The sequence below is a fragment of the Eschrichtius robustus genome, chromosome X (assembly GCF_028021215.1).
Source record: "Eschrichtius robustus isolate mEscRob2 chromosome X, mEscRob2.pri, whole genome shotgun sequence".
NCBI lineage: Eukaryota > Metazoa > Chordata > Mammalia > Artiodactyla > Eschrichtiidae > Eschrichtius > Eschrichtius robustus.
Window position 1 is genome coordinate 106,058,275 of NC_090845.1, and position 24,788 is coordinate 106,083,062.

Sequence of the window (24,788 nt, forward strand, 5' to 3'; positions counted from 1 at the left end):
CTTCACCCCCTGGCTGTGCACGCTTAGAACATCTTAGAACATCTCTATACTGAGAGACCAAAGTATGGGCAGCTCATGTGACAGGTTACTTACTAAGTTTCAGAGGCAGCTGGTCTCTGTGACCAGCTTTTTTTTTTTTTTTTTAAACAAGGGTCTTTGAGAAAATAAAGTGAAATCCATCCTCCTAGTAACTTCTAGCTTTTGGGGGCTGCTCCCTTCCTCTGGAGTCACGAAGAACGAGGGATCGCCTTTTCTACCCAGACCCTTCCCCCTGACCCTAGAGAGACTGAAACTTCCAGCACCAGAGTTCCCAGCCAGGACCTTCTCTGCAGTGACTCTTCTCCCCTTCTGACTGCTCCCTTTGGATGGCATGTGTCTCCAAGGTTCATTCTCCTGGTGGGTGCTGTCCCACCTATATTGCTCTGCTTCTCCCTGCCCACCAAGCAAGCGCAAAACTCCTGGGAGGCTGGGCCTCTGCCAGCCCACTGCAGTGCCATCACTCCGCTTGCCAAAAGCCATCTGATGCGTCAGGTAAGCAAGTGGTTAGAGAGGTACATTGGGTTTCTGAGAGGCACTAGTCTAGCTAAGGCAGAAACAGGCTCGAACTTAATAATCTGCTCATCACACACAGTAAGAGACACCCTGACTTATTCAAAGACACCGTGGGTGGTGCAGAGGATGAATAAGCATGATTCACTGCCACTCTGGCACCCGGGGCATGAAGAATAATAAAACCCAAAGAATTGTAGCCGCCTGAGTAGTAAATTAAGAGATCCGGGGCTCAGCTAGACTCTCGACATCAATGTTACCATGGCAATAAAGGGCCCCAGCATTCAGCAGCTATTACAGAGCAGGCATCTAATAGGCTAGTCTATGTCACAGCCAAAGCCCAAGGGGCTAGCAAAGAAGACCAATTAGCATATCCATTCATTAGGGGCCTCTGCACACTTCTTCTCTTAATTCCAATTAGTTGTTTGTTTGAACCAACGTCTCTTGCCTGCATTATACTCATTAGTGCCTTTTAGCCACTGGAAATAGGCTTGAAACTCCACAAGGACCTCACTATTTCCCAAGCCTTCATTGTTTCCCTAGGGGGTCTAAGCTTATATAGTCACCAACTTAGAGCTCTCAGTCCCTCGAAATGAAAGCATCGCTCACTGTACAACTGTACTCGACAGACGGAAACTCTGCTCAGGAATGTGATGTGCTAAGGGTTCTTCCTGGAACTCAGTGAAATAAGGATCTGGGGCCATTATCTGGACCATTCAGGTCAAAGAAACCCTCTGGCCTTAGCCAGTGAGCCTGCTGGCCACGCTTGCTGGCCACTACTCAGAGGCTAGCTGTTCAGGAGGGGAACTTTGGGCACTGGGGACCATACTGGCATCATCAAAGTCGAGCAGTAGCTGTTCCAGCTTGAAGGATTGCCCTTCAAGATCCAGCCCAAACCCCGCCTATTCTGGGAAGCCTTCCCTGATCTTTGCGGTCCCAAATGAGTCTCCCCTCCTCCACAAATTTTGAATATGACACCCTATGCTGGGCAGCCTTCATGGGCAGCCTCAGGTCCTAGGCCAGCCTGGAGTTTCCTCACCTGTGACTTCAGAGTCCTCAAGGTCACTACTGTTGGAAGGGACTGGGGTTCTAGAGAGCACTCAGCAATGCTTGGGTGACTCCAACAGCAAACAACTCTTAAGCTCCACTGCACATGACCTCCTAGAGACTCCCTGAAGACTTAGCCAATCCCTAGGCAGGGAAAGTACATAACCGCTCTTTGATGGCTCTGGGACACTCCCCCCCCCCCACACACACACGATTGTGTAAATAGCCCACAGGAATAGATGCCTTAAACTAGCCCCTCTCAGAAGCAAAGAATCTCTCAAAAGTGCTACCTTCTCTTCCTTCCTTTGGGAACAGGAGAACCCAGTCCATAAGACTCTTTCTGTTCCCCATCAGCCACCAGGTGGTTTTCCTGAGGCAGGCAACCAGGAAAAGGGGCTTATAGAAGCAGCTGCTAACATCTGTGCACAAGGACTGGCCATATAGTTTTAGGGACTTGAATCATTTGCCTTTGAACTTGCTATCAAGTTCAAAGCCTCTCCTGTCTCCCTCCTCTCTTGCCTCTGTAGCCACTGCTTCATTTGCAGCCCCACTGGCTACTTCTGGCTCCAGTCTGCTACACTGTTAAGCAGATTGCTTTTTTCCAAAGTTGGCAGGAATGGTTTCTCCTTTAGTCTTTTGAGTGTGAGCTCATACAGATTTCTGTCTTTGAGATCCTATGGGATTTTGTTATTTTACCCCACCCAACAGCTGGCATTCCAGAAGGCAGCCTGGGCTATAGTCAAAATACACTGCAAATATATTAAGGATATGGCAAACCCCAAATTACCCAGAATGCTAGGGAACGAGAGATTCTGGAGAATGGAACATTTCGTTACCTGAGTTCACATTGCTCCAAATCCTCTTTTATCTCCCACTCTTAGTTTTTTCTCCCAGCTTTATTGAGATATAATTGACATACAACATTACGTAAGTTTAAGGTGTACAATGTGATTTTATACACATATATATGTGTATATATGTGCAATATATATGATACACATATATATTACAAAATGATTACCACCATAGTGCTAGCTAACACCTCTAGCATGTCACATAATTACCATTTATTTTTTATGGTGAAAACACTTAAGATCTACTCTCTTAGCAACTAACACACAATTGTAAAGCAATTATACTCCGATAAAGATGTTAAAAAAAAAACACTGTTAAAAGAAAGAAGAATAAAAAGAAAAGAGGAAGAGAAGGAAGACTAGGAAGAGAAGAAAGGAAAAAAAAAAGCAACTTTCAAGTATGTAGTACAGTATTATTAACCACAATTACCATGCCATACATTAGTTCCCTAGAGCTTATTCATTTCATAACTAGAAGTTTAGAAGTTTGTACTCTTTGACCAACATCTCCCCAATTCCCCCACCACCCCCCAGCCTCTGGTAACCACCATTCTACTCTCTATTTCTATGAATTTGGCTTTTTTACATTCCGCATATAAATGAGATCATACAGTATTTGTCTTTCTCCGTCTGACTTATTTCACTTAGCACAATGCCCTCAAGGTCCATCTATGTTGTCATTAATGGCAGGATTTCCTTCTTTCTCATGGCTGAATAATATTCCATTGTATGCATATATACCACACCTTCCTCGTCCATTCATCTGTTGACAGGACACGTATCCGTATCTTGGCTATTGTGAATAATGCTACCCCCTACTCCTAGTTTTTTAAATCTTGCTAACATGACTGTACTGTCTTTTCTGCCTTAGTAAGACAAGACCAATTTACCTATCCTCTGTTTGGTTTTTGAGGCTCCCAAGGGCTTCAGGTTTCTCATATACTTAACATCAGGAATCACACAAAAATCTCGAGTGGAGAAAGTGTAAAGATAAAGCTCAATGTCTACTGAGACCAGGTTATCCCCTGGAATATATTTTGCTTTTATTAAAATCCAAAAAGAGGAATGAGTTTCTCTTTTCTTTGTCAGTGTTCTCTTTCTCTTCAAATGAGGGTATCAGGGGAGACTCTGGAAGAAAGAATCCTGAGTAATAACGTTCTAACAAATGAAGTCTATATTTTAAATTAACCACTATTGAAGCTGTCTTCATCAGAAGAGCCTAGGCTTGGCATTATGAATAAATCTGTCTATCTAAGAGGTTGGGCTGGCTTTCTTGGTTATGAATGTGCCCAGAATCTCAGTACCTGCAACATTCTCAGTCACCTGGGTGTAATGGGGGGGAGGGGATTTGTGAAGGATCTCATATTCCTCCTAGGCCTTTTAGCCACCCAGGCTCCAGTGGGGTGAACCAAACAAACCAAAAATGCTATACAATGTTCTTGGCTGTTTTTACTAATTTTTCTTTTGTTGGATCCCACATTGGCTTCAGGAGTTATATATCTCTGGGAAACTGACACTGCAAAGTTCTGGCTTGTTCCCTGCCCTGATGCTAAGGGATAAATATAGATCTCAACCACTACAGAAATTTGGCCAGGATTCCAAGGGGTGTGTGTGTGAGGGGTAGTGCTGATGGGGTCATGCTGACATGTATGCTAGAAAAAGGCTTCTTATGTCCAAGATCCTCTTTGGGCAGGGAGGGGCAAAGCAGGAGCCTGGCCTCTAAAATCAGAACGCATAATCCACCTTTAAGGGGCTGGTGGATTGACACAAATAAGGAATATCGTAGGTGGCTTGGTGCGTGTGTGGGGGGAGGTGGGGAGAGCAAAGGGAATCTTTCCTGACACCCTAGATCCTTTTGCATGAGATCAGCCTTATGAAAAAAGAAAGTTATTCTTGGCCAACTCCCCTCACCCCCAACTCCCACCCACGCCCCACCCCCTGCACACACTGATATCCAACTCTCAGTTGAGAAGAACACAACTTAAGATTTCCATTGGGCCCATAGTAGCTCAGGCGCTAGAGAAGAGCAGGGAGTGGGAAGAGACATGAAGTTCGGGGGGGGGTGGTGAGTCGCTCATCCTCGTGACCCAGAATATCTCCCCCTCCCTGTAATGATGAGCTTGCTTTTCCATAAGGGCTTTCCTTTGATTCAGGGAAGGGGCCAACCAATGAGAGCGGGGCATGTTAGATTATTTTGGGGAAGGGCTCATGCCAGGAGGGTTCACTTTTACTAGGCGCCAAGTATCCCCAGCAACCAGTGTCTCCTGTACCAGCAGAAGCTCCAGAGCTCTCAGCCACTTGCCTGCCTCTGCCGCGTCTTTGCCCACTGAACAGCCATGAGAAGGCAGCTCCGGTCCAGAAGGGCTCCGGCCTTTCCTTACGGTTATCGCTACAGACTTGTGAGTCCCAGGGAGCAGAATATTTTGCTGTCCCTTCTTAGTGGGGTGGGTTGGGGGTTGTATAGGTCGTGGCTTAGGGCTGCTTCTCCTTAAGATGGGCAGGAACAGTGAAGTTTAAGGAAGCCCATTGTTTCAAGCTTGAGCAGTGACTCCCAGTACCCCACTGCACCCTAAATTGCTGGATTGAAAGAGGAAGCCCCTCTTCCTGTGCAACAAACATAAGGGAAGGGGAAGATGCCAGAGAATAAGGGGGCTTCTAAAATTTTTTCGTGGGAGTCTAGAATTTGAACAGACCTTTTGGAGTCTGGGCATAGAGGTTTCATTCCGATAGCAAGAAATTTAGCCAAGAAAGAAGGGAAGGGGAAGAGGAAATGAAAGGCGCTGCCTACCCAGCTGTCTCAGTCGCTTTGGGTGGTAGCTTCTTAGGAACCCAGCTGCTCTTTTCTAAAGCAGAAATTCCAAACGATGGCTAAAAGCATGGAATCCTAGATAGAAGTTGGGAGCAGTCCTAGACATCATCTCTCCAGAACCCCTCATTATGTAAAGGAGGCTGCTGGGGCTCAGAGCACAGGAGTGACTTGCAAGTTACTGGAAGAGCCAAAGTGAGAATGTAAGTTTCCTGACTTCTGATGTTGTGCTCTTTCCATCATATTTGCAGCATGCCACTCCCTAGCCCACTGCCTCCCTGCCTGCCACCCCGCCCTGCCCAACACTCACGCACCCCACCTTCAATGTCACCATTTATCTCCAGGGTGCATTAGAAATTTTTTTGAACCCAAAGTTTCTTTGCGTTTACTTTGCTAGAAATCATGAATATATGCCACATGCAGTAGTTTTTTTTTTTGCGGGGACGTATATTCTGAAATCTCCCCCAGAGAGGGTTGTGATCTGGGCCCCAGGAAGAAACAAAGCTTAATCCATTTTTCTTGGGGAATGTCCACTTATATAACCAGGGAGCTAAGTGGAGACTGTCGACAGCCAGCAGAGGAAGACACGAATTCTTCCAACCCCGTATCAACCTGCGGAGGGCTTCTCATAACTTTCCAGCCAGTTTGTAGAATCTCTCTTTTGACATCCCCAAAGTCCCTTCCAGGTCTCAGAGCAGTCACAGTCTGTAGGGCATACATAACTATTCCTTACTTGGCATCTTCTCGCTATAATGCTGCTAAAGCGTTGTGTATAATTTCAATTATCTGTCAACTGGTTTGGATTTTAAATGCATCAGGGGATCTTGCTCTTTATAGGGGCTACTTGATCAAAGTTAAAAAGAAATTATTTGATGCAGTGAATAATCGGGTGCTAATGTCTCTTTGACAATTAACCAACTGTTCGAATGTTTACAGGGTGTTAATGCAGGGCACGAATTTATCTTTCGGGTCATACTGTTTGTTTATACATTTGTTTATATGTTTATATATTTAGAGTGCTCAAAATGGAGCCACCTTCTGCCCTTCAGACTCTTTCCTTTTAGGGCAACACGATGGCCCCAGCACACTCACACACACTATCACATGAGGGCAGTGCCACTTTAGGAAACTGACAAAAACAGACCCTCTCATTACCAAAGGATTCCCTACTGGATTCCGTTAAATAGTTAGTTGCACAAAAGTGCCTCTCTTGTACAACGTGAGGTTCTCCTATACCTGGAAGCAGGGGAGAGGGGAAAAGGTATTTGCGGTTCCTGAAGCTCAGGCAGTGTGAGAGCCGTGGGGAAATTAGCTCTGAGAAGGTTAATTCTTCCCGGGAGGGTAAAGCTTTAATGACAAGCCATCTTTAATGGGATTATCGTGAGAGCTCATATCTACAAATAAGATCAGGCTGAGGCCAAAGCCAGCTGCCTCCTCGGTGGAGGGCAGGCAAAGAGGCAACAAGGAGAGAAAAGGAAGTTTTCCAGAAAATATAAAGGGAATATAAATGTCTCCAAGTTGAAATGTTACACTTCAAATTCTCTGTTGCATTAGATTCTCTGGGGGCCATGATGACGACCCACTACAGTCCAAATGAGTGCTGAGGCTAGAGCAGCAAGCTCTGTGAGAGCATTCCCCCAGAGCTCTGGTTCAGGAGTTTTCAGTCGGGCAGTCATCACTGACGTTTGTTCAGTACCCGCTGGTTACCTAGCTGCAGGCTCCACACCGTGGAGAGCCATCAAGGAGTTAGAAAATATGGACCCTGCCCCCGGGTGCTCAGAATGTCATTCTGGAGGTCAAATGGGTACATATGTTCACGCACAAGGGAAAGAGATTTAAGAACATTTATTAATCCATTCAGGTTTATTTTCCTAAGCCTTACTCTGTGAGTCCTTGTCAGTTAGAAATCTCTGATTATAAGCACCTTCATTGTCTTGGGAACACAGACTCTACCACATCGTCGTGCTCCATAAACCACCTCTGCTAAAGCGCCTCTAGGCACTTGTGCTCAGAGTGAGAAGCATCATCGTCCAGGGTACCAGGAAACGCGGTTCTGAGACTGTCAGCTCTATCATGACCTTGCTGAGTGATTTCGGCTAGATCCTGTCCCCTCTCTGGGCCTCACATGGAGGAGTGAATCTTCAAGGTCCCTGTCAGCGCTGATATGGCGCGTGACATAAAGCTGTACATTTGAACAAACTAGAGAGCAATTCAAGAGTGCTTATAATCAAGAGCTAGATAGTGCCGGGCAGACTGAATGCTGAGAGTATAGCCTTGTCACGCTGTATCACTTTTACTGATTCTGAACAATCCAGTTTTCTGACCCTCCCCCCCGGCCATGGCAGCCCTTTTAGCTGAGTGTCCTCTAAATGGCCTTTGAGGAATCAGGCAGGGAGGGGGCAGCACAGAGCCCCTGGCCTCTATCATTTGACACATCCAACCCCAACAGGTGCACAGGCCCCGCCACTCTTCAGATTTGGACAGCGGAGAGAAGGGACGGTGGCCTCAGACCCACAAAGAGCAAAGATCCAACCCTCCAGCCCGTGGCTGGGAGGCATTGGAAATACCATTTGGTGAAGTCTGGGTTTTTCTTTTTTGTTGTTGTTGTTTTTTGTTTGTTTGTTTAATTTTCTTAGAACCACTCGGAGAAGATTACAGTTTCAGATCTCAAGTAATGGCTGCAATCAGTCAATCAACAAATATGTGCTGAGCATTTACTACGTGCCCAGATTTCTGCCTAGGGTATGGGGTTGGTGGGGGGAAGATGAAGGAAGTATCAGTTGCCGTGCCAGCCCTCAGGTGGTCTGTCCAACCTGCTTAAGGCAGGAGGAGGTTCCATTGTGGGCAACAGTCAGAGAAGCAGCAAGTAACGCCCCCATCTCTTGTTTCTGTTGGGAAGGCAGTCTAAGTTTTGAGGAGGGGTACAGCAGCTGGCCTCTCCTCCTGATGTCTATCCCAGGCTATTTTTAGACACAACTTAGGATGGTGAGGTTGAGCAGCTGAAAGTGTACAGGGTGTTAGGACAAAGCTGGCTTAGACTGAGAATTTGCCATCACGGACACAAGTGTCTAAAACTACTCCATCCTCCAGTGTTGAGCTCAGCTCTGCCCTGACAGGCCAGACAAAGTTAAGCGAGAAGCCAAGGCCCCAGGACAGAGTAATGACATGAGCAGTCCTAGGGGAAGAGCCCAAATGCCTGAAGCCGAGAATAAAACTTGCACCTCTATGGAAAGAATATTGGGTCAAAATGGGTCATAGAAAGGATATTTCCTGCAAAAGAACAGAGAGAAAGAAATCTGCCTCTTGTAACAACAGGTATGTGTATGGGTAAGTGGACATCTGAAGCATCTCCAAATATTGAGTCGTTTTCCATTTATTTTGGCTGGTGGGATGTGCCATTGGAAATTTTCTTCTCCAAAAAGGGGATTGTGTTTTGTCAATGTTTCAGGATGATCAGGATGAAGTGAACCAGAACTACTTAGCAGATGAAGAGGAAGAAGCAGAAGAAGAGGCTCGGGTGGTGGTGGTACCTGATTTGGAGGAGGAGGAGGAGGAGGAGGAGGAGGAGGAGGAGAAAGAAGAAGAGGAAAAGGAGGAGGAAGAGAGTCAGACTCAGGAAACAGGCAGTGCCTGGTGGCGGAAATGGCAGATCGTGAACGAATACCTGTGGGATCCGGAGAAAAGGATGTCTCTGGCCCGAACAGGTCAGAGTTGGAGTAAGTCCCAGTTGTCCCAATGCCCCAGTCGGGTGTCCTTTGCTTTTGGCTTGGTGTCCAGGACTCCTTTACCATACGTTGGATGGGCTTGTCTGCAAAGTTCTCTAGCACTTCATGTAACAGGATCACTGCCTAGGGAAATAATGGGCAGATCTCATCAGAACAAACTCCCAAGTGGGTGAACGAACTTGATTGTATAGCTGAAATACACTGGGCTCAATAGCATTTGCAGTGCAGAGAGACAGTAAGAATGAGTTGAAAAAGTGCAGATTTCTTTGAAGCCCCAGCCCTGTCACTTTCTGTCTGTAACTTTGGGCTCATCGTTTATCTTCTCTGAGCCTCAGTTTCCTCACCTGCTAAATGAAGGAAACAGTATCTGCCTTACCTCTCTCACAGGATCAGCCTGAGGCTCCAATAAGATGTTAAAATTGTAAAGTACAAAGTACTATGCAGAAGACTATTCCTAGGATACAAGACCCAAGTCCCTGCTAACCTGACCAAGGGTTTGTACAGCCTCGTCATTTCACCTCGTAATATCAGTGAAGGAGAGCCATGGCTGCCCCTGGCCCCAGCTTGCAGGTGCTTTGTGATCGATCCCATGGTGTATAGAGAGAAATGGGTTAAAGGAATCATTTCTAGCAATTTAAGGCTGAGTCCCCATATTGCTTGATCAATGGCAGAATTGCGGTCCCCAGCATTTCCTCTTTGTACCACATGCTGCCACCACCTTTACTTCACAGCTTCCCCAGCACTCCTCTCCCAGGGTCCTACTCACCTCTTGAACTATTAATGTTGATCCTTCTCAGGAGATTTAGCTTGTGGTAAAATTCACACTCGCCATAGTCTCTGAACATCCCAGGAAAAGAGCAGCTGCTGGTTTGAATTCAGTTAACCCACAGAAGAAAAAAAATAGATAACTCTATGGATAAAATAAGAGTCTCCCAGTGCCAAGGGTCTAGGTTGCTAAAGTCGATGGTCATGCCTTCTAAAGGCCCCTTTGGCTGAGAATTCTCTCCTTTGTAGTTTATGTTTCTAATTCAGCTCAGTCAGGGTGAAACAGCCAGCCCTGCTGCCTGGAATTAGCAAAAGCAGGTGTGGGGCTCTGAACAACACCCACCTCCCTTCACCCCTCTTCAGTTCCCAGCCCCACCCCTGCCCATCCCTCGAACTCTCAACTGGAACAAATGTACCATTCAAGGAACATTCCGACGTTCTGGAAGCTGCAGACAAATGCTGGACACTCACTGGGGCTCCAAAAGGGGCACAGCTGTTTCTCCCTTGCCTAAAGAGGACTGGAAAAACAGGCCTTGTGAAATGCAAGTGTGATTCTGGGAGAGGGAGCCCTACGTTAACCCTTAAACAGCCAGCCATTGGAACTTAACCAGATGAGCTGATCCCAACTGCGCCTGCGGAGAACAATCCATAGGCCAACAAGTGGGGATGAGGGAGGAAGGTTCAAGTGCCCAGGGAAGATATGGCAGTGGGGACACTGCACGGTAGGCCATATCCAGGCCTTGGGGTAGCGGGTCTAAGGAAAGCCCGGGCTACCCCTGGGCAAAGGGCAAATAGTGATGTTAATGCCTAGGCTGCCACATGCCTTGCTGCCCTCCTGCTTGAGAAGTAGGTGCCACTTAAGCACTTACTAACACTGTCCCAGCCTGGACATCAAAATGACCAACATATTCACCCAGCCTATTATTATATTCTGGGCTTTTCCTCTGATAGCTGGGCAACTTCTCTTCTTAGGAGCTTTATGTTATTTTATTGGGTACTGACAAGAACTGTATGAGGTAGTAATATTATTATCCCCATTTTACAGATGCAGAAACTGAGGCTTAGAGAGGGTAAGTAACTTATCTAAAGTCACACAGTTAATAAAGTGGCAGTACTGGGATTCAAACCCAGGTTGGATGAACACTGGAGTTCATTCTCTTGCCAGAAGATCATGCTGTCTTCATGAACTCTAGCAATGAGCAAGGCCCTGATGGATAGGGCCTCAGGACCTGATGGGGTGTTTCAGTGGAAGGACTGAAGAGTTGGGATCGTGGGTACCTAGTCTATTCAAGATATAATGGTCTATCCAAGCTTGGGTGGGGCATTCAGGAGAAAACTCTGGATTACCTAGAGGAGCAGCCCAAGTAAAACTTGGACATTTGGAGCAGAAAGGGTTGGAGGGATCAATGGGTTCAGGTGGGTACGGTGCTTGGTTTTGCCGGGGGCAGGGGGTGGTGTAGCTGAGACAGTTAGCCTATCACAGACTCCAGGGCACAGACTCCTGGGCAAAGCTGAGGGGACTCCTTGCTAGTGCCGTTCTCCCATCTACAGCTTCCTGGCCACACATTCTGGGCAAGAAGGAAGATATCTCCAGGGGAATGTACCTGTATTCTATTGCTTTCCTCTCATCCATGAAACTGAGCCTTCTGGTCCCCCAGGATGGCTCCAGCTGTTGATCGGTTCCCAGGATGGGGATGGGGGTAGAGGGATGGAGGAGGAGTCACAGGGCACATCCCATCAGGGCAGCAGGCGGGCAGCAGCCAAGTATCACAGGCACACGAGGTGCTGCTGTTTCTTCTCCAGGGACTCCAACTGAATCAATGTGTTCATATTCCAGCTCTGCTTTAGTTCATCTTATAAAACATAAAGGTTCACTTCTAGTTAGATTACTAAGAATTTTTTTCTCCTTTTCCCTACTCCTTTTTTTCTTTTTTTTTTTTTTTTGGTTCATTTTATTTGGTTCATGGTTCAACTTAAAAATTAATATTTGGATTTGGTTTGGGGTACAGCAAAGTTTTGTGGTTTGTTCCGGTTTCTGGTTCATGATTCAGTTCAAATCTGTAGCTCCGACATCATGTCACTGCTGTGAGCGGAGCTAGATATTATTTTCTGAGAGAGCCCCAAAGAGGACTTGAAAGAGCTTCTCAGCAGCAATCTCATGCTCATTCACTCATTCTGTGCTGCCTAATCCTGGGGCAAACCTAGTGCTAATCCAGCCCACAGAGGAAGAATTCACACAACTGTGCTTCTGGTCCTATGGCAATAATAATATTAATAATAACAATGATGAAGACTGCCACTTACAGAGCACTTAGTATATGCCAGGCTCTCTGCTATGCTATTTATATGCATTATTCAATGTTAAGAAGTAAGTACTATTATTATCCTCATTTTACAGATGAGGAAATTGAGGCCCAGAGAGGTAAATAGCATGTCTAAGATTAAACAGTTAGGAAGTGGTAGAGTCAGGACAGGATGTAAGGAAAGGCTGAATTTCAAATATTGTTAGGGATATTGATCAGAATATGAGGTAAGTGCTGAACTTATCCCCATTTTACCTGCGAGGAATCGGGGGTGCCAGGAGGTTCTATAACTTATAGCTCACAGGTTGAGCTCACAGGTAGCAGGTGTCAGTAATTAAGTACAGTTTGCCCCTCCTCCCTTCCCCATTCTGCGTTAGTGTTCTTTTTGGAAAGCAGAGTCACTTAGAGTTTTGCCAAAGATGAAGAAGATTTGAAATACGTAAAGTGAAACCTCACTTTGCCTTCATTAGAGGCACATCCAGTGGAAACGAATCAAAGGTTTGAATTATAGGCTATGTGAAAAGAAATGCTGTTTTCATCACTTGCAAATACATATAATCACTGGAACCAAGCTGCTAGGACTCTTTAGGGCACCTACTTTAAGGAATAGCGAAGAATGATTTGTACTTAGGACATCAACCATTGCCCAGAGGACTCCCAAGCAATTTGCCCTCTGCAGTACTTTAAACTCCACTCCCCTGTAATCTTGTTCACGGTCATCATTTGCTCAGCAAGCCCTTCCATCGGAGATGCTGTAAAGGTAAACTGCAATCAGACCTCTGACGCAATTCTCACCAATTTCAAATTGGTGAAATCTGAATAAGCAAGGACATACTGAATCTGGGGAATTTTAAAAAAGCCATGTCACGTGTTTGGGTTGGTTCTGGTTCATGAGTTCAAGTGTAGAGGCAGGGCTTGTTGGCCAGCACTGACCACCCTCATCTGTGATTGTTCTGCAGGCCTGATCTTAGTCATTTACTTCTTCTTCTATGCTTCCCTGGCCGCTGTGATCACCCTCTGCATGTACACGCTATTTCTGACCATCAGTCCTTACATGCCGACCTTCACTGAGAGGGTGAAGCCTCCTGGTGAGTGCCCAAATACCCTGTGCTGTCAGAACTTGCTGGACAGAAATCTGCTTGCACAGCATGTTCAGCTTCAATTAACTTTGGCTCTTCCCAGTAATGACTTAGGGATTCAATTATTAAGAGTAAAAGTAAAATGGTACTTGGCAAATTATGGTCCTTTTCATTTTGATTGCCTGGGGGGAAATGGTTTCATGGGAATCGATACAAAAAAATTATCCCAAGAATGGGTTAATATATCCAAGACCTGTTTTCATTGCCAGGAGTTATGATCAGACCCTTCGCCCATAGCCTTAACTTCAACTTCAACGTTTCTGAACCTGACACTTGGCAGCATTATGTGATTAGTCTAAATGGCTTTCTCCAGGGTAAGTTCCTCTGAATGGTGAGAATCTCTTTGGAAAGGTGATGGGTGGGAACTCAAAATTCAAAATTCACTTGGCTCAGAAATCCCAGTCTTACTAGCACTGCCCATTCTGGTTTTTCCTTACCATGCATCCCCCTCAGCACCTGCAGATACAATCAAAACTGCTGTGGTTTGTGATTGTATGTTGCCTTGAAAGCATATAAGCCAGTAAGATGATAAGTTCATTGGGGTAGAGAACTTGTTTTCTCTTCCTGAACACCCTATAGCACCTAGTTATGTCCCGGGCACATCCAGATGGCTCAATAATGATCAATTATAAAAGATAATTCGAGGGGGAGGTAGTGGTGAGAAAAGAAGAGTGTTCTCCAGAACAGGAAGATTCTTGCCTCCTATGTTTTCTCAAGGTAAGAGAATTCATTTCTTGGAGATGATCCGTCTTAAAGGAGAAGAACAAGGGTCTTCATTTAAATAGCAGTCCAAAAGGGAGTTAGAGGAAGAATCTCTGGGTGGCACTCACTCCAACATTTTGACAGCAAGTGTTTTCTATAGCGTCATCAGATACAGTTTCAGGGGCGAATGAATGGCTTTCTGAGAAGCCCTTACACAGGGCGAAAACTGAGGTAGCAGCTTGGTTAAGGTTAAACACAGAGCACACAGTCTCTGTGTTTATCCAGCTATCAAAGAGTAGCCCCCATGGGTTTACTGCACCTATTATTTGTGGAAAAAAGCCAGGTTTGGTTTTCCTGGCCTGGCTGAAGTGGGGTGATGGGGGTGGCCAACAGAATGTGCACTGAATTAAGAGGATTCTCTTATGTGATAGGAAGTGTTATTTAAATGTGTAAATGTTGTCACTGAACTTTAACCCTGCATAGCAGAGTCTATCGTCCCCATTGGGGGAACTGAGGCTCAGAAGGAGAAGAAATGTGATCAAAGTCTCCCAGTAGCAGTAGTGTTTAATTTAAACCCTTGTTTGTGTTCTCGACACCCTTGCTACTCAAAGTGTGACCCAGGGACCAGCAGCATCAGCATCACTTGGGAGTTGGTTGGAAAGGCAGAATCTCAGGCTCCACCCAGACCTGCTGAATGGGGATCCGCAGGTGATCTGTATGTCCATTAAAGCTCGAGAAGTTCTGCTTTTCATAATTCTTTGCTGCTGCCATATGACCAGGAGTTAGAAACTCAGCTTTGTATTGGTAATGCTCAGTGTCATCTTGATTAAGTCTGAGGTTCAGATTCCTCACCTGTAAAATTAGAGGGGCTGGGTTCTTTTTGAATCCATGAAGTTCCACTTTCGGCTCCCAAAAATGTTTTGGGCATCATAGCCAGCACAATATCTTCTTTTCTTTCAAAATGTTTGTGAGCTATTGCAAATGTACTGCCAGAATCTCTGCTGAGGAAATTCCTCTGAGAAGGTAGTAGATTCAGAAATATCAATGCTGACCTGATGACACAGGTGGGGAACATTAGGAAAAGCGTTGGGTTTTTTTAGTTCCTAAGTGTAGATAATACGCCCTGTTAAAAAGGAACACATCTCTGAAATAGACATCCCAGAGTATCAGTTTCATTCCCATGAGGACAGGGATTTTGCAATAAGGGTCATGTCCATGTCACAGTATTTTTAATGGAACTACCTCAAGAGAAACAAGGAGCACATGATTAGAGCTTCTATTTAGAAAGTTGTTATTTGAACATAGTTTACTCTAAAAAAGAGAGAGGGAGAGAGAGAGAGAGATTAAAACAAAACCTTGAATTGAATGTAGCTTTGTCAAAGGAAAAATAAAGGCTTAGCCATAATTAGAATAGATTTAAAATTCCCAGTGGCTTCTAATATCAAACTCAAGTCACAATCTGTTTAGATGAGGATCCAGCAATACGTCTGGAGTTGTAACGCTGGTGGATCGTAGGTGCACAATCTCCTCTAAAAAACTGAGCTACTTGGAACATGAATGCATGGGGGCTGGATCTAACAGGACTAACTGGATTCCATCATTTAGAACCAAACTGGAAATAATGCAGTAATTTCTAAAGTCCAGTTCTCTGGCATCTAGTAGCCCAAAAAGTCAGCTCACAGATAGCCCTTTTCAGCTCTCTCCCTGATATATGTACCTTGGACACATGTTAAATTCCATCCAGTGTAAAGGGACACTAACTCTGAGTGCCTCAGGTCTCAGTAGACAAGACCTCACCCCCTCACCCTCTCAGTGGAGACCCCTATGGTTGTCATTGTGTTCTGTCTTTCAACCTAAGCTTCTATTTTGCAGTGCTAGCTTCCCTCTGTAAAGAATGAGGAGCTGGTTATCTCCTCCTCTTCGTCCTCCCCCTTCCTCTGTCCCACAGCACACACTTTTCACTGTCTTGCATCCAGTGCCTCTCATTGACCTCAAAGAGAGATGTTTCCTAGGCCGAACTTAAAGAGATTTAACCCAGGGGCTTTGCCTCCTTATATATGCCATGCCTTGATATGATTCAATCCTTCTTCCAAAATCCATCTACTACGTTGCTTATTCCTCTCCCAGAGGTAGAAAAGGCAGCCCTCCAAGCTTACAATTTACCGTATCGGAAAGGAAATAATGAAAAATAGAGAAAAGTTATAAAGCGATCAACATACAATCCAGAGACAGATATCGAAGAAGTTCAAGGGAATGAAAAGCAAGGGGACAGGCAATCAAAGTGGGCTGAGGGGACCAGCCCAGAAGGCTTCTTGGAGGGATGTTGCTGATGAAGGGCCTTGGGCACCTGATGCCAGGTCACAGGCCCTAGGACAAACTGAGTGGGCTTTCAGAGGAACACAAGCAAGCTGGAGAAAGGAAACTAGGGAAGAGAACTACTGAAAACATGGCCTTCCTCTGTAGTACCTATCTAACATGACCCTTTGCCACCCACGCTTTAGGTTATAATGACAGTCTTCAAGAGGAAATGAATGTAGATTGCCCCCCGGGCCAATACTTCATCCAAGATGGTGATGAGGATGAGGACAAGAAGGCCTGCCAATTTAAGCGCTCCTTCCTGAAGAACTGCTCTGGCCTGGAGGACCCTACTTTTGGCTACTCTACTGGACAGCCCTGCATCCTTCTAAAGATGAACCGGGTATATTGGCCCTTGTCACTCTGGCTATGATAAGCGGATGAGTTGGGTAGGAGGGCTCTGGCCACTCCATTTCTCTTGGGCTCTGTCTTCATACACTGTAAGTTTGGCCATTTTTACCAAGAGCATCACTAATACAAACAACCAGACAAACCTACCAAGCAATAATTCCTTTTCTCCCTGAACACGTTCTATTTTGATTCTTCTCCAGCACCCCTAAACCTTTGATGCTTTGTCAGGAATGAGATCTTGAGCTGTTTGGAACAGGGGACTGACATGGGGGTGGCATGGGGGACAATTCTTATATCACAAGAAATGCATTTTCCTTCTCTCCTGCCATGCCTCAGGTGTGGCAGAGCCTTACCAGGCACACTCCTCTTGACCCAGTACGTTCTTTACATTTTCAGGGTAATCCTGCTGCAGTTACCATTGTATGAATATCAGGCACAAATAAAATAAGAACTAAGCTGAGCTGAGCAGCTCTGAAGATACTTTGCATTTTCTGCTTTCTGTAACATTTCTGAGAGGGCAAAATAGATCAAGTTTATGCCTAAAGAAAGGACAACTCAAGGGGGATTTAGAAAAGCTGTATTTTTACTGTCAAATCTGTTTTGGTTTTTGTTTTTTAAAAAAACGTTGGTTTTCTTTTGCTAGATTGTTGGCTTTCGTCCTGAGCCTGGAGACCCTGTGAAGGTTTCCTGCAAAGTTCAGGTAAAGTGCCTTTTTGAGTAAGTACTGTTAGCACATCTGTTTCATGCAAAAGGGTGGGTCATCCCTTCCAAGGGCTTTACCATGGATGGTTGCCTAAGGGTTAGGGAAAGGGTTAATCTTTTCATAACTACACCTCCATTTATACCTTCGGGCCTCCCTGTTTCCAGAAAGCATTCCATTCATGTGTATTCGTGTGTGTAGTGTTTGTGTGTGTGTGTGTGTGCTGATTTATACCTGTGAAAGCCAAAGACTGAACCTCAGCTAAGGGCCACAGCAGGAAACAACAATGTGCCAAGTCATTAACGGGAATTCTGTTTACACTTTTGCTTTTAGCTCTAATTACTTGTTTCTTTGAACTAAACAAGCAGCTTTCATTAGAGTCATTAGTCCCTGCTTTTAAAACTGATTTCCCAAAAGAAAAGCAAGGGAATGATATCACAAAAGTTAGGTAGTGTTTGTGGAAAGACAGGCTCTGATCTGTTTCTTAACTTGGGTGGAGGTCTTCAGGGGTCAATTTTCTTCTTCTTCTTTAAATCGTGTGTGTGTGTGTGTGTGTGTGTGTGTGTGTAGCCTCCATACTCTTTGACATATTTTACAATATAACATATATAGCAGTATAAAAATAAATAAATAAATAAATAAAACTGATTTCACTTTTTGCAGCAATGACCAGTGGCACTGGGTGTTGCAATAACAAATGACTACAAGGGAAGTATAAACAGAACTCCATTAATATGCTGATTAACTGTCCTTCAAGGGACCATTAACTCCTATCTCATCTGTGCCAATTAGCTCCTTTGTAGGAAAAAGCCTACAAAGATCTTGGGTTTGCTGGGGTTTGTTTCTTAAAGCTGGCAGTAGCTCCCTCCTGTTTGGTAACATCTACTACACCCCCAGTCCTGGACAGCTGTCTTGCAAACGTGTGAAGCCGGGTAACCCCATTCTCAGTACCAGAAATGCCGCTCAAAACTCCAGTCTTGATTGTGGCAGATCAGAAAGCAGCAAAAGGCAGCATTTATTCAGTCAATAGTTCACATTCAGCAAGGATTTATGGATCACTTATTAAGTACCAGGTACTTTGCTAGGTGTTGGGGGGTGCCAAGATAAATAAGATTCTGTCTCTGAAATCAGGGCCATCAAGTAATACAGGTGCTATGAAAGGTGCAGTGGGGACATTAAAGAGGGAAAGGTTAGTTCCACATGAGAGGTGGTGACACTGAAGTTGAGCTTTGAAAGGTCAGGCAGTGCTTGCTAGGTGAACAAGGTAGGAAGGACATTCATTCTGGTCACATATACGTGAGCATGTATAAACATACACACGTGTGAGGTGTGACTGCAAACCGGTGGAACTGATTCCACACACCATTCACAAAAAAATGAATTTCATTACTTTTTACAAGAATATATAAATAAACCATAAAGACGAACTCAGTCTTAAACCAGCATATTAATTAATTGGATTGAGTCCTGCTTATAGTTCCCTAGTGGAAGCCATGCATTTTTCAGCTTACATCGAACCTTGCTGAGAACTGTCCTTTAAAAAAAAAAAAAGAAACACTGAGTCATTATACATTGTATAATAATCAACACTGGTTAAATCCACACCCACTTGTGGAAATCAAGCATGATGAGGTAATTATTAGAATAAATTAAGGAGAGCTCAGTTTATACTAAGAGCCATTATACTATATCGATACAAGTAATCACATGACCCGAGTGAATGATTTGCTAGTAGTGATGCACTATTTGTCCCCTAGTAACCTCTAGACCTCTGCTATTTAGGGCAAGCCTAACGCATGGGCAGAATGGGCAGTCCCCTACCTGACATGATATGATGAGGGTAGACTTGTTTATTTAATCATTTCCCCCCTTGCTTATCCTCCTGACCCCACCTCCTGTAACTAAGCACCTCAGAGAACGTGGTCAGAGACATGCACTTAGGTGAGCCAACTACAGGCTGTGTCCCTATGCATCAGGTCCCTGTGCAGTGGGTCTGACCTCAACCAGAAATGAGCGCACCGTGTGCACGTTGTTGTGGAGTGGGATTCACTAGGCATGTTCCAACTTACACCTGCCTCAGCTCCAAAGTCCAAGACTGGGTACCAGGACCAGTGTGATTCTTTGGAGAGGGGCTGGCATGGTAGGCCCTCTTGCCAGAGCAACGCTGGGTACTGCAAGCCCTTTGGAGCCCTTCTGCCTGGGTCCCCTAGGAGCCAGCATAGAGCCAGACTGAGAACCTTCAGCCTCCGTGGTCTGGGCCTTCTATTCAGTGTTCTTTGCACTGAAAAGCCAAAGCACAGTCTCTCCCTGAAAACACTCCTCTGGGGATAAGTCTGGGCTGAGCTATGCCCCATTCTGCTTTCATGGTCTTCCTGAGACAGTTGTGGGTCACACAGTGATTTCACCTGGGACACAGGCCCCTTTAGCTCAGGCTCCATCTCACTGAGTGACCCGGCACCTGACATGTACTTGCTTTTACTTACAGAGAGGTGATGAAAACGACATCCGATCCATCAATTACTACCCAGAGTCGGCTTCTTTTGACCTCCGTTACTACCCTTACTATGGCAAACTGACTCACGTAAGTCTGTATTCCCTTCAGTCTTTGCTGTCAGAAAGGGCTCAGAGACAAAGGAAGGGCTGGCTGGGATCTATGAGAATTAGGGAGCAGCAGGTAGTAGCAAAGGGGTGAATAGCTGCTGGCCCAGACTAGGAGTTCCCTCTACCAATTCCTATCCCAACCGCTCCTTTCCAAATCTGAAGGAATCTCAGACATGGTCTGGCCTAACTCCTTCAGTTTACAGATGGAGAAATTAGGGTTCAGAGAGAGGAAGTGACTTGCCCAAGGTCACATAGCTAATTAGTGGCAGAGCCAGGAGCAGACAAATCACTTGCCATTGCACTAAATTATGCCCAAATAATCACTTTCCTGTTTCTCCCACTTAGAGCCTTGGGGCAGTGAAAACTTCATCTCCAGCATGGAGACTTGATAAGTACTAGTTCTGGTTTGATTCATGGTCTGATATCCAGAAAATCATATCACGCTGAGCTAGAATTGGTTTTCCCCAGAGGACAATCAGACAACTGACACTGACTTATGAGAGAAATGTGTCATTTCTCCACTGTCCCAGGGCAGAGAGAGCATGTCAGTTGCTTTAGCCATTTGTGACCTGGCATCATGGGATTTACTCAGTTCCTTTTGTGGAGGTTGTTCCATCCTCCTGCACTGATTATCCGATCACTTCCATCCTATTGCCCTCCCCTACATACCCTCCCCTCCTCACACTTAGAATTCATTGTTCTTCCACCTACAGGTTAACTACACCTCCCCGCTGGTGGCAATGCACTTTACAGATGTAGTGAAGAACCAAGCGGTGCCTGTGCAGTGCCAACTGAAGGGCAAAGGCATCATAAATGATGTCATCAATGATCGTTTTGTGGGTAGGGTAATCTTTACTCTGAACATAGAAACCTAAGAACTTCAGGGGGCCACTCCCACCAGTTCTGTTTCTGTTTTATTTCATGTTACCCTGGTAGCACCTGAATTCTTTTTCTTCAGTTGGGACACAGCCAAGTGGACACCTGAGACAGTAGATCATCTTTCCTTGCCTTTGACATATGTTTGAAATGGCATTGTGGGAGCTATTTGATTTTTAAAGGTAGTCTCTCCTGATGACAAATAGCTTATATTAATTTCATTTTCTCCCACTTAAAACTAAAACCCATTCTTGCTGCTAGAAGTCTCATTGTAGTGTAACATAGTATCTGATAAAATTCACAATAGCCATGAAGGAGAATTTCCATAATGATTATAAATTCATCATGTTTTCTAAAAATTTGTTATTTTTAGAGGTGAGATTCCTCCCAACCAGGCTGATAACTAACCATTTTTGTTAACCTGCCTGGCAAGGTCTTTCCCTGAGAATCACCAACCAGACCAATCCAGAATACACCTAGGGGCACCATACCTAGGGAACTCTATATCCAGGGGTGCTTGTGAAACTGGCTGCCTCACATGGGCAACTAAATACTGATTCACAGACTAGGTTATCTTCAACTGGGACAGAAGTCAGTGATAACTGGATATTGTCCTGGGATAGACCAGAACATAGACCTTCCCTATCACTTTTTTTGGGAGGTGAGGCCCACTGCAAATGGGGAGAACGCCTACCATGTGGATGTGACTGGTATTAGATTCCTTGCTTTATGGTGTAATCATCCAAAGGCAAATGTTCCTGCAGAAAGGTTTGTCTCAGCTTCAGACACAGGAAGAAAACAAGGAAGATCTCCACCAACTAATTCTTCTTGAGCTCTTTGTTTGACAGTAGTGTGATGTTCTTTGAGACCATCAGGGATAGGTGTGTTGACCGTCCCCGCCCACACCTCGCTACAGCGCTGGGGATTGAAATCAGGGTCTCCCAGCTGATACGTGGTAAGACAGAAAGCTCCTGCCAGGCCACCCTAAATTCAAGGCCCATTAGCCAGCTTTTCATTTGCTTAAAAAATGATATGAGGCAGATGTTTCTCCAGGTTGTGGATCAGCCAGGCTGCTTTGTCTTATCTTTGGCCATGTGACCATTCCACTGCTCCTTAACGCCTCCACCAGGGGGAGGGCTGGGACAAGGAGAAAAAGAAAGCATCAGAGAAGAGCATAGTGTCTCAGGGTCCAAAGCAGGGTTAAATGCCACCTAGAAGTATCCAGAGTCTGAATCTCCTCTACAATGTTTACCTTCTCCCAAAACAGGGAACTGACAGTCTGGTAGTGAAGACAAACAAGTAAAGAAGTAACTACAATATAGTGTGACAAGAGTTATAATACTAGTATGTGGAAATGCTATGGGAACATGAGGAAAAGTAAGCTGAGAAAGTAGCAGAGGAAATTTCACATGCAAAGTCACAATCACGAAAGACCACGGTGTGTCTGGGTAACTGTGAGCAGTTCATGTAGCTGGAGTGTACAAGGCTCAGAGCAATGGCAGGGAGCGGCAGTGGATTGGGCTAGAAATGTATACAGGTACTGAAAGAAGACTTTGAGTTTTATCGAGTAGGTGAAAAGGAGTCATTAAAGCATTTTATGCAGGGAAGCTCTGTGATCATATTTACTTTTTAGAAAGAGCACTTTGGCAGCCACAATGTGAAGGGTGGATTGGAGAGGGGCGAGACTGGGGAATGGGCAACGAGGGAGAAGAAGGAGTCAAGAATGACGCCAAGGTTTTGAGCTTGGCTACAACCAGTGGGATAGTGATATTGTTGATTAAGACTGGAAATACACGAAGTGAAGCAGGATTGGAGAGGAAGATGTTGAGATCACTTTTGGACATTTTAGGCTTTTGATTTCTATTGGTCAGACATTGATGTGGAGATGTAAATATAAGTGGGGTTGGGAAGAAGGAAATCTGAGAACAAAAGCAGCATTCGCTTAAATGAACTCTCTTAATAAAGTCTAAGCTATTTAATCATGGGAATTTGAGCCACTTATGTAAAGACACCACAGCAATCTAGTCTCTCAGGTAGTGCTTCTCTCTTGGCTTATGGCAGAAAGGACTGCTGCTGCTCTTTGGAATCTCCTTCCCAGACACCTTTCCAACTTTAATGACAGAGTAAAGGGGGGTTGACTGCTATTAACAAGTGATTAAAAGACATGCGACAGCAGATTTGTGGAAGCTACAAAAAACAATGAAACTGTCTCCTCCCAACGCCTTTCCTTACCAATTCCATTTTCAAAGCTAACCTTTAAAAAGAAACAAACTTGAAGATAACAACTTTAAAGCCACCTAAAAATTACCTCAAATAACCAAACTCTCGAGATTTAGTAGTAAAAGGTAATAGAACATTAGATCTGGAAAGGATATTAGAGTGTTTAGTGAAAACAACCTGCATTGCATCTGACTCCAGGTCCAGTGCTCTTTCTACTCTGAGCTGCTGCTTACCAGGAAGTACCATCTTTTTAAAAATCAATGAATGATATCCCAAACATTTAAAAACATATGTCAAATTTGAGTTAGAATAGTTAACGTTTCACAGGGATTCAACTGGTGCTATATATTATACATAATACATTATCCTGTTAAATACGTTGACTATTAAACAGACAAGGAATTATGAATCTTTTGTCATACAGTATTTCTCATTCAGTGGAATCCATCGTGTCCACAGTTTCAAAGCAGTAATGAATAGTACTAGGGCAGTTGGGGATGTCAGCTGGGACATTTAAAAATAGCTTTATTATACAGAACTGGATATTATAATATATTCACTAAAATTGGATTCTAACAATTCAATAAACTTCTAATGGATTAATTTAAATAGTCCCCCAAACTGTGCTGTACCAGGATTTGATTTGTATACCATCTGTTGCAGTGCACTTGGATTTACTTGATTGTCAATGAGAAATACTACTTCCAAATGCCTTCATGATTTTGTCCATGCTAGACTTAGGATTTTTTACTTCTTATCCCTCTGAAATTATTATCCTGAAGTTACCTTTCTTAGGCATCTGTTTGCTGGGAATCTTCATATAGAAGACATTAATATTGTCTTGGGGAGTTGTTGACAGCAATAAATTAAAATAAAAAAGGAGTGTATGATTTCCTCTTTCTAAACTGTACCACTGATTTTCCCATAGGAATACTGGGCAGACATGTGGGTGGAAAACTCGACAACTGACAGCCTATTAGTTTAAGACATTTTTTCTTCTTCTCCCTCCCACCTTTTTTTTTTTTTTTCTGACTCTTGGGATTTGGCCACAGGAGGATGAAACTAAAAGTTGTTCCATTTCTGAGCATTTTTCCTTTTGCAGTCTTCAAGCTCCAGTTTCTCGGAAGACTACTTTGTCAAAGTAAACTTCCTTTCTTCATCAAGGTTGAGTTCCAGTATAAACTGTTCTCTTTGTGTAGGAGAAGAACACTATGAGAAACTTTGAGGTGGGGAGAAGGAAGCAAAATTCAAAGAGAAGCTGCAAGTCCTTGATGAAAGTCTAGCTAAGTGACTTCAGGGCACATTTGACCCCAAACTGTCTCCCAGAGCAAATCTCTAGTTGTAACTGCAACTAAAGACAGAAATATTTCCACTCCCTTGTTTGACTCAGAGGCTAGGCTGCAGTAGGAATCCCTTTCTTTGGAAGCTGCCCTGGGCTAAGCTCTACTAGGCTGATATAGTTTGACTTGGGGCGAGGTCTGTGATCCCAATGTATTTCCCCCATCTAGGTTGTTAGAGTCATTTTTCCTTACTGACTTCAAACATGATAAAGCAATTTAACCAAATCATACTGAAGTGTGATTTACACTGTGATTTTATCCAGGCAGAAAATAGAGTTTTGGGGGTTCGTGTGTGTGTTGAGGTGTGTGTGGGGGCCTAGGATGGATGGAGGCAAAGGGCAAGGAAAATGGAGTTGAGAGGCTGAATAGCCCTGCCTACTTCACAAAGTTCTGCAGTTGCAGGCTAGGAGGGAAGAAAAGCTGATAGAGGGATCCAAAAGGTTTAAGAAGGATGT

The 24,788-nt window shown here is 44.5% G+C and overlaps 1 protein-coding gene across 2 annotated transcripts; it reads left to right on the forward strand.

Moving 5' to 3' along the window:
• Nucleotides 1-4,786: 4,786 nt before the first annotated feature.
• On the forward strand, nt 4,787-20,772 carry ATP1B4 (ATPase Na+/K+ transporting family member beta 4). Of its 2 annotated transcripts, none has more exons than XM_068533567.1 (8): nt 4,787-4,849; nt 8,705-8,972; nt 13,009-13,137; nt 13,398-13,502; nt 16,392-16,588; nt 17,240-17,296; nt 19,782-19,877; nt 20,611-20,772. In XM_068533567.1, exons 1-8 carry the CDS (start codon nt 4,787-4,789, stop codon nt 20,770-20,772), a joined length of 1,077 nt encoding a protein of 358 aa, XP_068389668.1. The 2 variants fall into 2 exon arrangements, with proteins under 2 accessions (XP_068389668.1, XP_068389669.1); XM_068533568.1 differs by having other exon boundaries at nt 8,705-8,960.
• The last annotated feature ends 4,016 nt before the right edge of the window (nt 20,773-24,788 follow it).